We start from the raw sequence: 15,980 nt of genomic DNA on the forward strand, positions 1-15,980 counted from the left end.
GGAGAGGAAATTCCAGCCCTGGTAGTGACCTGGAAGAAGCAGACTCTTGTAGAACAGTTAATGTTTGACTGATTTTTGTTCACATTGTATTAACCTGTTTTTTTTTTTATTTTTTATTTTTTATTTAGCTCTTGCCAAGTTTTTCTCTGTCCCACCATGATATAAGGAAGGGTCTTTAATATACTATTTTTTTTTTTTTTTGTGGACTCAATTTAATTCTTGTTCTGTAGATACCCTTTTGAGGAGAGCATATGACAAAAACATCCCAAAGCAGGTGGGTTTCTTGGCATACTTTAGGTATGGTTGAGATATAAATATATATATAATTTTTTTTTTTTTTTAAAGACTGGGGTCTCCAGAATACATATCACTGCCATTAGCCATTTGGTGTTTTGCACACTCATGGGGTCACTTCTGCAATGAAATACAGTCTATGTTACTTTGCATTAAGAGGATCCAGTATCTTGAGATCAGCTCCTTTAAGAGGACACTAGTTATTTCTGAAGTCTTTTCTGGTAGAATAAGCCTGACTCTCACAGAGAAGGTGTCTACAAGTACAAGCAAATATTTACAGGTTTCTATGAAAGGGCATTTGGGTAAAATGTACTTACCAATCATCAAAAGGCTATATTTTTACAAATCGAGGTTTTTTTTTTTTTAATGGTACACTGTATATTAGTCCTTGAATTGTTTTGAGTGCAAAAGATGCAGTTCTGATCGCTTACTGAAAAATCCATTGGAGGCATGGCCCTCACAAGTGGGGGCTTGATGAAATTGACCAAGGAACCCTTCCTCTAATGAGCACTCTTCTTGAATTTTTTATCAAGAACAGGGGAATGCTTCAGGAGGAAGGATGAACCCATAGGATTTCTATCTGTACTTATCAGTTTTATCCCAGTGTTATCTTTGGATAATAAGCTCCATTCTTCGCTCCTTTTCTTGTTCTCGTTAGTATAAAAAGATTTGGAATGGGTTTGATTCAAGCTGAGGTATTAGGTCCCTGATAAACAGTTTGTCTTTTCTGGTCCTTTTGGTTGTCCCATCAGCAGCCTGTTTTCTCCTGGCCACATAGGTATCAATTGTCTGACAGCCAGGACATTGCATGATTGCCACCTGCTATGGTGTGAACGTAGCCTATATTATTGGCAATATTTTCAAGGGTACCTTAATGTCCTTGTTCTTAGCTGCAAGGAGTCCTCTTTCTTTCCAGATAACTTCATGAGTATGTACTATCTTGAAGGCATATTTTGAGTCAGTATAAATGCTTACCTTCTTTCCTTTGGTCAGTCAGAGCTCTTGTGAGAAAAATTAGCTTGGCTTTCTGGGTTGATGTTGTTCACAGCAAAATCTCAGTTTTTTAAAAAAAATATTTATTTATTTATTTTAGTTTTCGGTGGACACACCATCTTTGTTTGTATATGGTGCTGAGGATCGAACCCAGGCCACACGCATGCCATGCGAGCGCCCTACCGCTTGAGCCACATCCCCAGCCCCCAAATCTCAGTTTTTAATTTCTGTTGTGCCATGACTGCCAAGTATCCAGCCATGATCCTGCCTCTATAGATGAAGATGTTTCCGTCTGGCTCAGTGATAGGCTAATCAAGCAAATCCCACTTGCCATAGATCTCCAAGTTCTCAGAGTAGTCATGTCATCTACTGGTAACAGGTTTTTTTGATTTAAGGTGGCATGGTTTCTGTTGAGGTTGACATTTGGATTGTCAGATAGGATGACCTGTGATCTCCCTATCATCCTAGGAGTCAGCTGACACCAATCCTTCTGTTTTAGTAGGATAGGACTTGATGAGCAACAAACCCAGTGATGGATAGTTCTAGAGTGTGTTTCTCAACCTCTTGTGGTAAATCACCAGTGTCAATCATACCCCAAAGGCAGAGTACCCTCCTTTCACTGTGTGGTCAAGCCGATGTCTCACATAGGCTACTGGTTGCAATATGCCTTCAGTGTGTGTAAGAGAACTTCATGGTCTGTGTTTTGTTTCTCATTCACATAGAGTCAGACAGGCCTAGGGAGGGGCTGTCATGAACCTTTGTTTTAACTTCTCAAAGACAGCTTGGCATTCTGGTGTATAAGTGAAACGTTTTATTTGTTCCTTAAAAGGAAGCCTTAAAAGGCTTCATGCAGGAGTTTACCTGTTAGTCCAAAAACTAGGGACCCAAATATGGCAGCATGCTGAGTGTTTTAGTCAATGTTTTCAGTGCTGAGACCAAAATTCCGAATAACAAGAACAATTTTAGAGGAGGAAAAGTTTGTTCAGGGGGGTTTACAGTTTCAGTCATAGGTAGCTGACTACATTCCTCAAGGCCTGGGATGAGTCAGAATATCATGGCAGAAGACTGTGGTGGGGAAAAGCAGTTGGGAATATAGTGCCAGGAAGCACAGAAAGCTTTGCTCAACAGGGACAAAATATAAACCCCAGGGAGTTACCTTCTCCAGCTATACCCTACCTGCCTGCATTTACTGTGAACCAGGGATTAATGCACTGAATAGGTAAGACTGTCATAACCCAATCACTTTATATCTAAACCTTGCATAGTCTCACATGTGAGCTTTTGTGGGACACCTAATATCTAGATCATAACACTGACATTTCTGGGAACCCATGTATCTGTCTCTAGTTCTTTAAGGCTCAAGCTAGCTTGCTTTTAATCTGACATCAAGATTTAAGTCATTGGCTAATCAGGAGTCCCAGGTAGGTGACTTGTTTACAAAATAAGTCATTTTAGTGGACACCTCATATCCACATGAGGGGTGGTGTTTTCCCACAGCAATAGTATTTGAAAATCAGAGTTCGTAGTTGGGGTTGGCTACAGGCAGATCATCCTTATATCATGAAAGGATTTCTTTATCCAGCTGTAACCCTCACAGCTAACTCTTTTGGTAGCCTTCCATTAAACAAAACACAAAACATTTTAAATTCCTGATGTAGGATAGTCTGGCAATCCTGAATAGTTACTTTTGTATTGAAGTCCTGTCACTCAAAAGCAGTGATTAGGAATTCTTTTTAAGAGGGTTGCAAAAGAACTCACCTTTTAATTCTAGCACTGTGAACCAGGCAGTTACCTGACATCACCATTAGTAAGGTGTATGGATTAGGTACTGTGGGATGAATATCTGAAACAGTGTAATTTGTAGCTCTCAGGTCTTGCCCAAATTAGTAGTCACCAGTGTGTTTTTTTCCTTTGTTACACAGGCAGGATTGGGGTATTGCAAGGTATTTGCCAAAATCAAAATCATCTTTTAAGAACTTGTACAGAGGAGGCTTTAAATCCCTATCAATTTTTCCCTTTTTTAGGGGGTATTTTTTTTCTTCTTCTGGGGAAGGTTATCACCTCCTTAAACAAAATCTTGTTTATAATAACATTGATCATTCTTCTCAGGGTCACTTTGACCCATAGAGTTATTTAGTCTTTTTTGTTTTGGTACAGGGATGGAACTCAGGGGTACTTGAAAACAGACCAATATCCACAGCCCCCTTTTAAAAATTTTGAGACAGAGTCTCACTATGTTGTTTAGGGCCTCACTAAATTGTGGAGCCTAGCTTTGAATGTGCTTCTTTCAACCTTCTGAGCCTCAGGGATTACAGACATGTGCCACTGTGATTGGGTCAATAGTGTGTTTTTTAAAAATTCGCTATCCCAAATTGATTTGTAAGTTAAAAAAATTGAATATAGGGATGGGGTTGTGGCTCAGTGGTAGAGTGCTTGCCTGGTATGTGCAAGACCCTGGATTCGATTCTCAGCACCACATAAAAATAAATAAATAAAAATAAAGGCATTGTGTACAACTAAAAGAAACAAATATTTTTTAAAAAATTGAATATATTTCTTTTTATTCACATGAAAATTTATTTTAATGCATAAAAGTTGACATTTTTATGTCTGTGTATATAAAATATAAATATCACTTAATCAATTTGATTTTGTTGTCTTCTTAACATGTTTCCATTACTGTTCTTATTTATAATAACTTTCCTGCTCTGAAAATTCTTTGTAACATTCACACTTTCTTTTGACTTGAATGTTCCTTCTAAATTCCAGTTCAAATAAACTTGGGCAAAAGTCAAGCATTACCATTTACTGGATGCTTTATAAAATATTATAAAAGATGAATACTCTTACTGCTATCATATTATTTTCATTTTTATGAATTAAGATATGAAAAACCTCTTAGAGTGATATGTACACATTTGAATTATCAAAAAGGATTGTTGCTATTTGCTATTTTAATAACATGCATAAATCCCATAAAATATTTGAATGTAGACTCATCAATGAATGTTTCATTTAGTGGTCTAGCTCCTTGCAATTCAAAAATTTCTCTGATACCACTGTTATTGGAATCACTAGAGAGCTTGCTGTACATTTAGACAACCAGGTTTCATCTCAGAACTACTGAATCAAGAGTGTACATTTTAGTAAATCTCTGATTCGTGGTTGTACAATTACAATTTTAGAATTACCCTTCTAAATCATGATAACTTACCTATGTGAGGCATATGTACAATTTATCTTATGATAGGTAAAATAACAATTAAAATGTATATTCTTGTTTTGATGCCATAATTTTATATTTTATTTCACAAAAGTAGGGTATATACACTTTTTGTACTTATGTCACTTTTTCCTCAGAATTAGATTATAGAGAGTATCACTGTGTTTAAAATTATCTTATTAAATACTAGAAGTTTCTCACCTACATGAGAGCCATTTCTAATTTCAACTTTGGTTAATTAAAAACTCTGAAATATCATGTGGTCAATGTGCTATTTATATACTGATTCTCATTCCAGGAATTGTTGGCATTCAGAGATGTGGCCATTAATTTCTCTGAAGAGGAGTGGGAATGCCTGGATTCTGCTCAGCGAAATTTATATAGAGATGTGATGTTAGAGAACTACAGAAACTTGGTCTTCCTGGGTGAGGATGACTTCCCTTCAGAATTCCTAATTAATTATCAATATTTAATTTCCTTCATTTTTTGGGGGAACTTCTCTGCAAGAATGAATTTCAGATTTGTGCTTTCAAGAAAAAAGATAGGGCATTTTTGGGTATAGATAGAATATTAATTACATTTTTAAAAATCTTTAATCTCTCCCTTTCTTGTTGTGATATATATCCTTTGCTCTAGATCAATTGTACTTAGAGGCCACAGTTGAAAGGCCCAAAAGTCAAGGAGGAAGCCAGACTTCAAAATGTTGATTGAGAAGTTATCCCAGCAGAAAAGATTTTTCAGAAGCTTAGGTTTCTTTCTGTTGTTGTCATAGAAGAACACGTACTTCCTATGCTTTCAGTTTCAGTAAAGTCTCCTGCTTTCTTCCAGTGAGGTCCCAGTTCATTCCAGTTAATCACCAAAGCACTTCCCTTTGCTTGTGAGGGTCTGCATGATCTGACAGGTCTTCCTTATTTGTGGATCTCTAAGAAAGCTGTGCACATTTCCAGAGACCTCCAGGTCAAACCATTGTAATATGTTAATGTCACAAAGCAGTCTCTCTGATATTGTTTATGTATTTATTCATTAAAATTCCCTTATCAGAGCTCTTTCTGAATACTTACAATGGATTTTCTGTGAAATTTTCTGCCATGTAATGAATGTCAGGATTCTCACAGTGACTGCTATTTTTTGGGTCTGCAGTCACAGATATAAATGTAGTTATACAAAAAGGTTTTTAAAAATAATACTTCCGTTATTATTTACAATTTTGTTGGTTGAATTTTCTCTTTTTTTCTTTCATTTTATAGAGTAGTTTCACGTTGTCGAGTAGATTTTATTCACATCTGTTAATACTGTTTTATTTGTGATTAGATGGCAAAATTCCATTACTTCACAAATTCCATGTAAGTTGAAATATGCATGAACATTGTTTCTGTTGCCAATAAAATTAAATGTGCTTTAACTTAATTGTATAAATATTACACCTGTTTTTAAAAAATGACTTTAATATTTTATCTGAACTTGTTTTTTATCCTTTCTATGTGCATAGTAATAGAAATTTCCTATACATAAATGTAATGGAGACTGAATTCAAATGTGTGCTAGTAATGAGCTACATCCCAGCCCCTTTTTATTTATATTTGGAGAGATGTTCTCAGTAAGTTGTTGAGGATGGCTTTGAATTTATAATCTCTCTGACTCAGAATTGCTAGTAGCTGGGATTACATGCATTCCCATAATTTATATTGATGAGTTTGTTCTTATTTATAGGATAAAGACCATAGCTTTCAAAAATTTTGCAATTTTGTTTATCTTATGTATTGTTTAAAATTTTAATTTTGATCAAAACCACAAAACAAAACTTGTTTTCTCCAACATTTCAAGTTTACTGTTCAGTAATGGTAATTTAAAGTATTATGTAATATATCTCTAGAAAGTTTACATCTCAAAAAAGAAAAAATTAATTCCCATCTAAACAAGGCCTCGGTCCCTCCTCCGCGTGGCCTGAGCGCCCTGCCCAACCCCGGCCATGGGGTGCTGCTACAGCAGTGAAAATGAGGATTTGGACCAGGACCCAGAGGAGCGGAAGCTGCTATTGGACCCTAGTAGCCCCCCCACCAAAGCCCTCAATGGAGCTGAGCCCAACTACCACAGCCTGCCTTTTGCTCGCACAGATGAGCAGGCCCTGCTCTCTTCCATCCTCGCAAAACCAGCTAGCAACATCATTGATGTGTCTGCTGCAGACTCCCAGGGCATGGAGCAGCATGAGTACATGGACCTGGCAAGGCAGTACAGCACAGGCTTGGCTGTGCTGAGCAGCAGCCTGACCCATTGGAAGAAGCTGCCACTGCTGCCATCTCTTACCAGCTAGCCCCACCAAGCGCTGGCCAGCGAGCCTATCCCCTTCTCTGACTTGCAGCAGAGAAAGAAAATGAGACCCAAGGGGTAAAGGACTTGCTCAGAGTTAAGCCAGTGAGTCAGTGGACTGCAATAACAAGTCTCCTGAATCCTACTCTGAGAGTCTTTCTGCTACTCCATAGTAGTTACCATGGAGACCATCTTCATACCTACCCTTTGGTGACATCAACTGTGTTATTCTATTACTTAATAAACCCTTGAGGGCCAGCACTGAATCTGGTTGGTATCTGAGAGCCCTTCCCATTTCTGATCCAGCTGGGGATTTGCTACCTTCTTTCCTCAGCTTGTTGGTCAGCCATATCACCTTTCTATCCAAAGACCCTACTCTCAACCACATCCAGAGTGTAGCCATACATACAAACACACACATAAAACCAGATTCTACTTCTCACTCACCTGTCACTGACGACTGAAACCCCACCATTAGGTATTCCTTTGGGTTCAGGGATTGTTCCCTTTTAAAATGGAAATTCCCTCTGAGAGGGTAAACATAAAGTTACCAGTTATTTGCAATGTGGTGTGAATTGTCTTATCAGATCCTTTCCAGTATATTAGCTAAAGTAAATCTGAGAACAGGTTTTTCCTGGAGATGGGCAAGGTACAGAATACTACTTACCTGGGATGAAGAGAGCTGAAAAAACTCATTTTGCCAAGGAGGTTTTTTTTTTCTTTTTCTTTTTTTTGTGAATCATACAAACAAAAGACAAATGGACGGACAAGTGCATGTCCTAGTTAACCTCCCCCTTTTGCACATCATCTACTGCTGTCACCTCCTCTGCATTAATACTTTCCCTCCTTTCCAAAAGGATGAGGTTTTCAATAACACACTGTTAAAGCAGGGTGATCTGTAGAACGGTGCTGTCTAATAGAGATATAATAAAAATCACATTTGCAAGCTTCGTATGTAATTTTTAACATGTAATTAAATTTTTCTAGGAGCAATAATAAAGTAAAATTATACTAAAAAAAATAAACAAGGCCTCATTTCTGTCTTCATCACAAACACCATTCTCATTTCTGTTCAGAAAGGGGTTTTCTTTTTGTTTGTTAGGTTAAATATTTTATATCAGTACAGTTCTGCAGTATATGTCTTTTTGGTAGTGACTTATTTCAGGTAACATAATGTACTTAAGATTTATCCTTATTATAGATTTTAGAAAATTTCTTACTTTTTTGACTTTAAAATATTCTATAGTTTCTATAATCTGAATTGCCCCATCTACTCATTTCAAGGGACATTTGGTTTGCCTCCATATCATGGTCCTGTTGAGTAATATCGTAACAAACATTGGTGTGCAAATGTCTTTATTTGCCATATATGGGAAGGCTTATTATACCACACCCACTCAGAACTCTATATGCCTATTTGTCTAACTTGATGTCAATATTAACAACTGAAAAAAGCTGCCGTGTTCACTTGTTGTTTCTGCAAAAAATAACATTGGGAGTTTGATAGATATTACGTGGAGTCTCCAGATAGCTTTGAGTATATTCAATCTACTGCCACATATTTTTGAACTTTCCTTCCACTTTTGATTTCTAATTTTATTCTATGATGTCTACAAAATAGTTTTAATATCTTCATCTCTAATTAACCTTTATTTTATTCCCTGTAAGTTAGTCTATCTAGTATAATGGTCCATTTGCTAGTAATACCTTTGAGTATATAAGTCAAATTGGTTTAAAGTATTTTTCAGTCTTTTGTGATTACCATTTTGTTGGACTTCACAGCAAATGGGAATTTGTGTCTCCTAGTTTTATAGCGTTGCTTTCTATTTCTTTATTCACTTCTTTCATTCTTACCCTTTTCTATCTGGGAAGTATTATTTAAATGAGTGAAAAGTGTATCTATTCTTATTGCAGTATCCAAAGGAAAAGTACCTTTTATCTTTATATAGTATTCTACTTTGCCTCTTTTTAATTTTTTCAAGTTGAAGTCTATTTTTTGATCTCATGTAACTTTTTGTTTAAAACTATGTTTTGCATACCATAGCTTAGTGACCCAGCTTTCTTTTGGTCACTTTTGTATGTAACATTTTTATATTCTTTTGCTTTCACTTTTTTTGAGTCCTAGATATAGAGTCTCCTGTAGATTACATACCATTGTATTTTTGTAGTTTTAATTCTGTTGCTCAAGCTTTTTGTTTTGATTGAGGTTTGGTAATAATGCATTTGTAATCAAGTAAATTTCTCAATATTTAGAAATCACTACTCCTACTTTGTAAGCAGTTTTCTATATTTCTTATAATTGTTTTTTTAACTTTTCTTAATGGTTTCATTTGTGGTTCATTGCTTTTCATGGTGACATGTTTTCATTCCTCTCTTCTGTTTACACATTCTATGGGGATTCATTTTGTCATTTACATTGAAACTTTATAAAGTTTACATTATATTTTAAATTGGTGACAAATTAACTTCAATTCAATATAAAAGTCCCGTATATTTATATATCATTTCAAAATTATGTTACTGCAGTTTTATATCACATTCCCATTAACAGGTTTATGTTGATTTTTATACTTTTGTCTTTGAAATTTTATTGCAAAATTAATTTTTTTTTATAACCCATCATTATAGTAAAGTAGCATTGTATGGGACTTTTTGTTTGCCAAGAAAACTTTACAGTTTCATATGACTTGTTGTTGTGCAGATTTATTTTTCAGCATGAAGAATTCCCTTTAGAGTTTTTTCGAGGATAGATCTAGTGGTGATAAACTTTTGGGTATTTACATATCTTTAAATTCTTTATTTTTCAAATCTAGTATTTCTGCACATAATAATCTTGGTTGGTAATTTTATTCTTTTACTCCTTTGGCAATATTCCTCATTCCTTTCAGTATTGTTAGACACATCTTTTTTTCTCTTGGTGTCCTCAAGATTTCTTCTAAATTTTTAAAACTTTGATTAAATAATTCTTGAGATCGCCCCCCCCCCCCACTTGAAGATAATTGAGCTTCTTGGATCTTGATTTGTTTTGTTTATGATACTTGTAATATCTCAAACTTTTTCACTAGCATAAGGGATGGAACTAAGCAGTGCTTTACAACTCAATAACATCTTCAGCTGTTTTCATTTTGTAAAATTTTTGACAGGACCTTATTATGTTGCTAAGGATGGCCTCCTGGCCCAGACTCTCAGGTTGATGGGATCACAGCTGTGCACAACCTCCTCTGATTCTCTCAGATAGTTTTTTAAAGGAACTCTTTACGTATACAATTTCTGCTTGTTTCTGTTAACAAATTTTGTCTAAATTGTATTCAATTCTCTGTGTTCTGGATTAGCTCACTAAACCTCTTTCAAAGGTCATTTAGTAATTACTAATAACTCCCATTTTCCTAATGTTTTAATTCCTAATTTTTTTTGTTACTTTTATAAAACCAAGTTTTTCTTTGTGTGCTGTAGTCTTTTTAATTGGTTTGTTCATTTAAAAACCAACCAACAGTAGATTATATACTCATTTTTAAAAATAGTATGGAAGTTTTAAGTAAATGAAAATGAGGCAAGTAAAGTGCTGCATGCTTGTAATCCCAGCTAATTGGGAAGCTGTGCAAGAGGATTTCAGGTTTGAGGCAAATCACAGCAACTTAGTGACACCATGTCTCAAAATAAACAATTTTTAATAGGCTGTGTTGTAGTTCAGTGATGCAGCACCCATGGCTTTAATCTGAAGCATTGTACATAAAAAGATTAGAAGTTGAATGACCTTGTATCCCCAAATGCAAGTACTAAATATGTATCCTCAAGATTAAATCAGCATGTTGAGGAGATTACTCCACTGCCAAGTTCAGTGGAAACATTGTTCACAATAGTCAAATACGGATTTACCTTATGTACCTATCAGTGATTGAATGAGAAAAACTTTGATATTTCTACATGATTAATATTTAACCATAAAAGAGATAATGTGTCATTTGAGGTGACCTGAGATGAATATGCAGAATTTGCATTAAGTTAAATAAGGCAGACACAGAAAGTCTGCTGCAGAAGCATCTGGAAGTTAGAAATGCAGAATAAAATTGTGTTCACCAGGTATTGGGATTTGTGGAGTATTGGCACAGTGTTGGTCAAAGTCTGTGATTTTTTTTTTTAATTGTGCATCAGGTCAATAGTTATAGTTGTATTTACTACATGACAAGCATAATGTATTGTACTCTTGATAAATGCTAATAGAATTAATGTAATGATTTCTAAGCACAAAACTGATAATTATATGAAATAATGCATGCATTAATTCACTAGGTTTAGTCATTTCACCATGCATGTATACTTTTAAATACATGGCATACTTCATATATACTTAGAACTTAATTTGTCAATAAAATAAGTCTATAAATAACAAATATTTAAAAATGTAAATTACAAGCTCTATGTCTTGATCACCATGTGTTGGCTTCTTCCAGGTAATATGGTCATAGGCTGTGCCAGGTTTTTAATTGCCTCTCAAGCTTTTTTTAATGGTGAATCTTTTTGAAGCGTGTGTGTTTTTCAATATTAAGAATTTTCTCTGTATTTTTTCTTGAGATTCCGTTGGCTTTTACCCTTCTTGAACATCTTTGTGGTATTGTCATTCAAAATCTCTTTTCTCTAGATCTCTGTCATGGCAGAGAGAAACCAGTTTTTAGACAGTCCTCAAGAAAGCCACAAATGTTTGCTTGTGCTTCATATTTCACATATAATACTGAGAGGGAAGGGAGTTGATAAATTTTTTTCTAATTGCACAATGCTATATTATGGGGGAGGGGAGGGCTGGTTGATAAAAGTAACACAGTTTCCTTCCCACTACTATATCACTCTTCTTAGTAATGTACTCATCTTGGACCCTATGTTCTCTAAGATGGTTTTGGACAGTACTCACAGAGTATTTCTATCTCCATTTTTCTTAGTCTATTTATTTCTGGAGTAATGATGGCCTTGGATTTCCTGCTGATGTCCTGACATGGGTATAATTTTATATGTTATGTTTTCAAAATGTATTTATTCATCCCAGTTTAATAAGTATAATAATTGTTATTTTTGTTTATTTCAGCCAGGACTTCTCATCATATGCATGAATCTCCACCAGAGCAGGGAATAAAATATTTGTTTCAAAGAATGATGAAGGGAAGGTATGGAAATTGGGACTTTGACTACTTACAACTAAGAAAAACATGGGAAACTATAAGTGAGAGTGAAGGTCAGAAATAATATTACAAAGGACAAAACAAATTAGCAGTGACTTCATAATGAAAACTTCATTGCTAATAGATATTATGAACATTTAACATCTCAGAAAAGAATTCACTTATGCCAGTTACTTTTTGGGGGCTTTCTATGTCTTTAAAAATATGTACACAGCAGTCTTTTTTTTTTTTTTCTAGTTGTTGATGGATATTTATTTTATTTATTTATATGTGGTACTTAGAATCAAACCCAGTGCCTCACACATGCTAGGCAAGTGCTCTGCCACTGAGCCACAACCCTAGCCCCCACAGCAGTCTCTGAAACATACATTTCCTCTGAAAGGAAATGTTGAAAATCTGAAAAGAGATCCTAGTACATGCTTCAATTTTTAACTTGACCAATTCTAGTCAAACTTTTGTAGAGAAAAGAGATTTAAAAGTGAAAGACAAGTTTCTAAAAGTGGTCCTTTTGAGAGTTTCTTTTCCAAATGTTCATTATTCTGCCATAAAGCAATAATTTCTCCTTGTGTCCATACATACAATTTCAATGATTGTAGAGAGGTTCTTACTCCTTCATGGAAATTCAGACATAGATTTCCAGAAAGTATGCTACATATGTAGTGAAACACCTTTAGCCAGGTGACTACTCTAATTAAGTACTAGTGTGTTTGTATTGGTGATAAAAATTATGAATAAAAAGAAACTCAAAAATTTTAGTATAGGTTGCAATGCCATAAATAATTAATATGCTCCATTTTTCAAAGAACCTTTCCAAAGATGAACAATGTGAAGTCTTACTTCAGTGCTTAAAACTTAAGTATCCATCCAAATAATTCACAGGCAATACAAGACTTGCAAGTGTAAGGTATATGAAGAAGCACTTAATTAAATTGCAAAACTTACTCAATAGAAGAGAATTCATACTGGAAGGGAGTCCTATGAGTTCAAAGAATGTATCAAAGCATTTAATCATTCAACCCTTTCTAAACCCCACAGATACCATGACAGTGATAAACCCTACAAATTTAAAGAATGTGGCAAAAGTTTTAATCAAAGATCACCCCCGGTTAAGCATCAGAGTATTTGTGCTGGAGAGAAGCCATGCAAGTGTAAAGAATGTGTCACAGCCATTAATAATTGCTCAACCCTTTCTGAACGTCTCAGATTTCATAGCTGTGAGAGAACAAAAAGCTCACTTGATAATCAATGCCAGTTACTTTGTACTGGAGACAAATCCTACAAGTGTGAAGAATATGCCAAATCCTTGAAGAATTTTTCAATCTTTACTCAACCCCAAGGTTCTTATAATGGAAAGAAGTACAACTGTAAAGAATGTGGCAAAGTTTTTCATATGAGATCATTGCTTACTGCACACAAGAGAAATCATACAAGGGAGTGGCCCTACAAATGTGAAGAATGTAGCAAAGGTTTTTATCAATCATCACAGCTTAAAACACACCAGAGAAGTCATACTGGAGAGCGGCCCTACAAATGTGATGAATGTGGCAAAGGTTTTAGTCAAAGATCAAGTCTTACTCAACATGAGAAAATTCATACTGGAGAGCGGCCCTATACATGTGAAGAATGTGGTAAAAGATTTTATCAAAGATCAAAGCTTGCTGAACACCAGAGAGTTCATACTGGAGAGAGGCCCTACACATGTGAAGAATGTGGTAAAGGTTTTAGTCAAAGATCAACCCTTACTCACCACCAAAGAGTTCATACCGGAGAGAAACCCTATAAATGTGAAGAATGTGGCAAGGGTTTTCAACAAAGATCATATTTTAAGATACACCAGAGAATTCACACTGGCGAGCGGCCATACAAATGTGAAAAATGTGGCAAAGGTTTTAGTCAAAAATCAAGCCTTACTCAACACCAGAGAATTCATACTGGAGAGCGACCCTACAAATGTGAAGAATGTGGCAAAGATTTTAAAGAAAGATCATATCTTAAGGAACACCAGCGAGTTCATACTGGAGAGCGGCATTACAAATGTGAAGAATGTGGCAAAAGCTTTTATTTCAGAGCAGGCCTTACTCAACACCAGAGAATTCATACTGGAGAGCGCCCCTACAAATGTAAAGAATGTGGCAAAGGTTTTAAGCAAGGAGCACATCTTAATGAACACCAGAAAATTCACACTGGAGAAAAGTCCTACAAATGTAAAGAATGTAACAAAACTTTTAATGAAATTCAAAACCTTCCTCCACATCACAGTGTTGATACTGTTGAGAAGCCCTACAAATGTGGAGGATGTGGCAAACCTTTTAATCAAAGATCAGACCTTGTTTATTACCAGAAAAATCATGCTGGAAAAAATCTCTACACATGTGAAGAATGTGGCAAAGGCTTTCATTACAGATCAAATCTTATTATACACCAGAGAATTCATACGGGAGAGAAGCCCTACAAATGTAAAGAATGTGCCAAAGATTTTTGTAGAAAATCAAGCCTTACTAGCCATCAGAGAGTTCATACTGGAGAGAAGCCTTACAAATGTAAAGAATGTAGCAAAGGTTTCGCTCAAACATCACAACTTAAAGTGCACCAGAGAATTCATACTGGAGAGAAGCCATACAATTGTAAAGAATGTGGCAAAGCTTTCAGTCAAAGAGCTAAGCTTGCTGACCACCAGAGCATTCATACTGGAGAGTGGCCCTACACATGTGAAGAATGTGGCAAAAGTTTTAATTACATATCAATCTTTACTCAACACCAGAAAAGTCATACTGGAGATAGGCCCTATAACTGTGAAGAATGTAGCAAAGCTTTTCATCACAGATCGACCCTTGCCAAACACCAGAAATTTCATATTGGAGGGAAGCTCTACAAATGTGAAAAATGTGGCAAAGGTTTTAACCAAAGGTCATACCTTATTGATCACAAGAGAATTCATACTGGACAGAAGCCATACCATTGTAAATAACGTCAAAGGTTTTGATTGAAAACCATGCCTTACACTACATCAGAGAATCCATACTGGAGAGAACCTCTACAAGTGAAACGTGACACTGTCAACAGTTGACAATGGTTCAACACTTACTCCACACCAGAGGAATCATAGCAGATAGAAATAGAAATGTAAAAAAAAATTGAGAAAGTTTCCAACAGTTGTTCACTCAGATATTGTTCAGTCCCTTGAGAATTTATACGAGAGAGAGAGAGAGGGAGGGAGGGAGAGAGAGAGAGAGAGAGAGGGAGGGAGGGAGGGAAAGAAAAAGAAGAAAAATTATCAAAGCTTTTAGCCATGGTTCAACCGTTACTAAAACCTGGAGATTTTATAGTTTTGTAGAAATCCTAAAAATATAAGTAATGTGTCTAAGACTAATCAATTTTCAAAATTTCTTCAAAATATGAAGCCTTATTCTTGGAAGCTAATATGGAATGACATTTGTTCAAAATATATACTTTAGATAACAGAAAACGTAATTTAGAAAAATCCATTTCAAATATAAGAAGTATACTAAAGTTCTTATCTATACCACATATCGTGGTGCATGTGAAGGCTATTGAGAAAAATTACTTTAATAAAGAAAAGGATAATAAGTTTTAAGTTTTGCTTAAGATTTAGTAAACTTTATTGTGATAGAAGCAATGAAATACAGAAACAGTGTCGTGCAGATAAGGTTCCACACTGAAAGCATATTAGTGTAGTTTAAATCAAACATTACCAAATGCTCTCACTTTTAAAAACTGGAGAAAACATGATTATCATAATTTATATCAGAATTATCATATTTGAGGGGAGATTTCCAGATGTCAGAATAGAGAAGGTAATTGTTCTGGTTGTTCCCTGCATGAAACCAAGAAAGGTAGTTTCTCTGCAAGGAGTATGAAAACCAGGGATATTACTGGGAATTAATACTGGCCATTCAAAAGAGGTGGAGGACCCAGGAAGTTGGACGCAATAAAATAAGGAAACAATTCCCAGCACCAGCTGAAGTAGAACC

The 15,980-nt window shown here is 35.5% G+C and overlaps 2 protein-coding genes across 3 annotated transcripts; both read left to right on the forward strand.

Moving 5' to 3' along the window:
- The first annotated feature begins 10 nt into the window (after window positions 1-10).
- LOC124081302 (zinc finger protein 850-like) lies at window positions 11-15,222 on the forward strand. 2 transcript variants are annotated; one of them, XM_046427511.2, is made up of 4 exons: window positions 11-4,935; window positions 11,752-11,808; window positions 11,895-11,973; window positions 13,024-15,222. In XM_046427511.2, exons 2-4 carry the CDS (start codon window positions 11,805-11,807, stop codon window positions 14,954-14,956), a joined length of 2,016 nt encoding a protein of 671 aa, XP_046283467.1. In that variant the 5' UTR covers window positions 11-4,935; window positions 11,752-11,804; the 3' UTR covers window positions 14,957-15,222. The 2 variants fall into 2 exon arrangements, with proteins under 2 accessions (XP_046283467.1, XP_046283466.1); XM_046427510.2 differs by lacking the exon at window positions 11,752-11,808.
- LOC124081303 (ragulator complex protein LAMTOR1-like) lies at window positions 4,929-7,094 on the forward strand. The gene has a single exon (XM_046427512.2). The coding sequence runs from the start codon at window positions 6,480-6,482 to the stop codon at window positions 6,819-6,821; it is 342 nt and encodes a 113-aa protein (XP_046283468.1). The 5' UTR covers window positions 4,929-6,479; the 3' UTR covers window positions 6,822-7,094.
- Window positions 15,223-15,980: the final 758 nt, after the last annotated feature.

This window comes from Marmota monax, unplaced genomic scaffold (genome assembly GCF_021218885.2).
Source record: "Marmota monax isolate L192 unplaced genomic scaffold, Marmota_monax_Labrador192_F-V1.1 WCK01_AAM20220418_F8-fsc00917, whole genome shotgun sequence".
Classification (NCBI taxonomy): domain Eukaryota; kingdom Metazoa; phylum Chordata; class Mammalia; order Rodentia; family Sciuridae; genus Marmota; species Marmota monax.

Coding starts and splice junctions, on each gene's coding strand:
- LOC124081302 (XM_046427510.2), top strand. CDS start 4,902: ATGTTAGAGAACTACAGAAACTTGGTCTTCCTGG. Junction 4,936..11,894: donor CAGAAACTTGGTCTTCCTGG/GTGAGGATGACT, acceptor TGTTTATTTCAG/CCAGGACTTCTCATCATATG. Junction 11,974..13,023: donor CAAAGAATGATGAAGGGAAG/GTATGGAAATTG, acceptor TAAACCCCACAG/ATACCATGACAGTGATAAAC.
- LOC124081303 (XM_046427512.2), top strand. CDS start 6,480: ATGGGGTGCTGCTACAGCAGTGAAAATGAGGATTTGGACCAGGACCCA.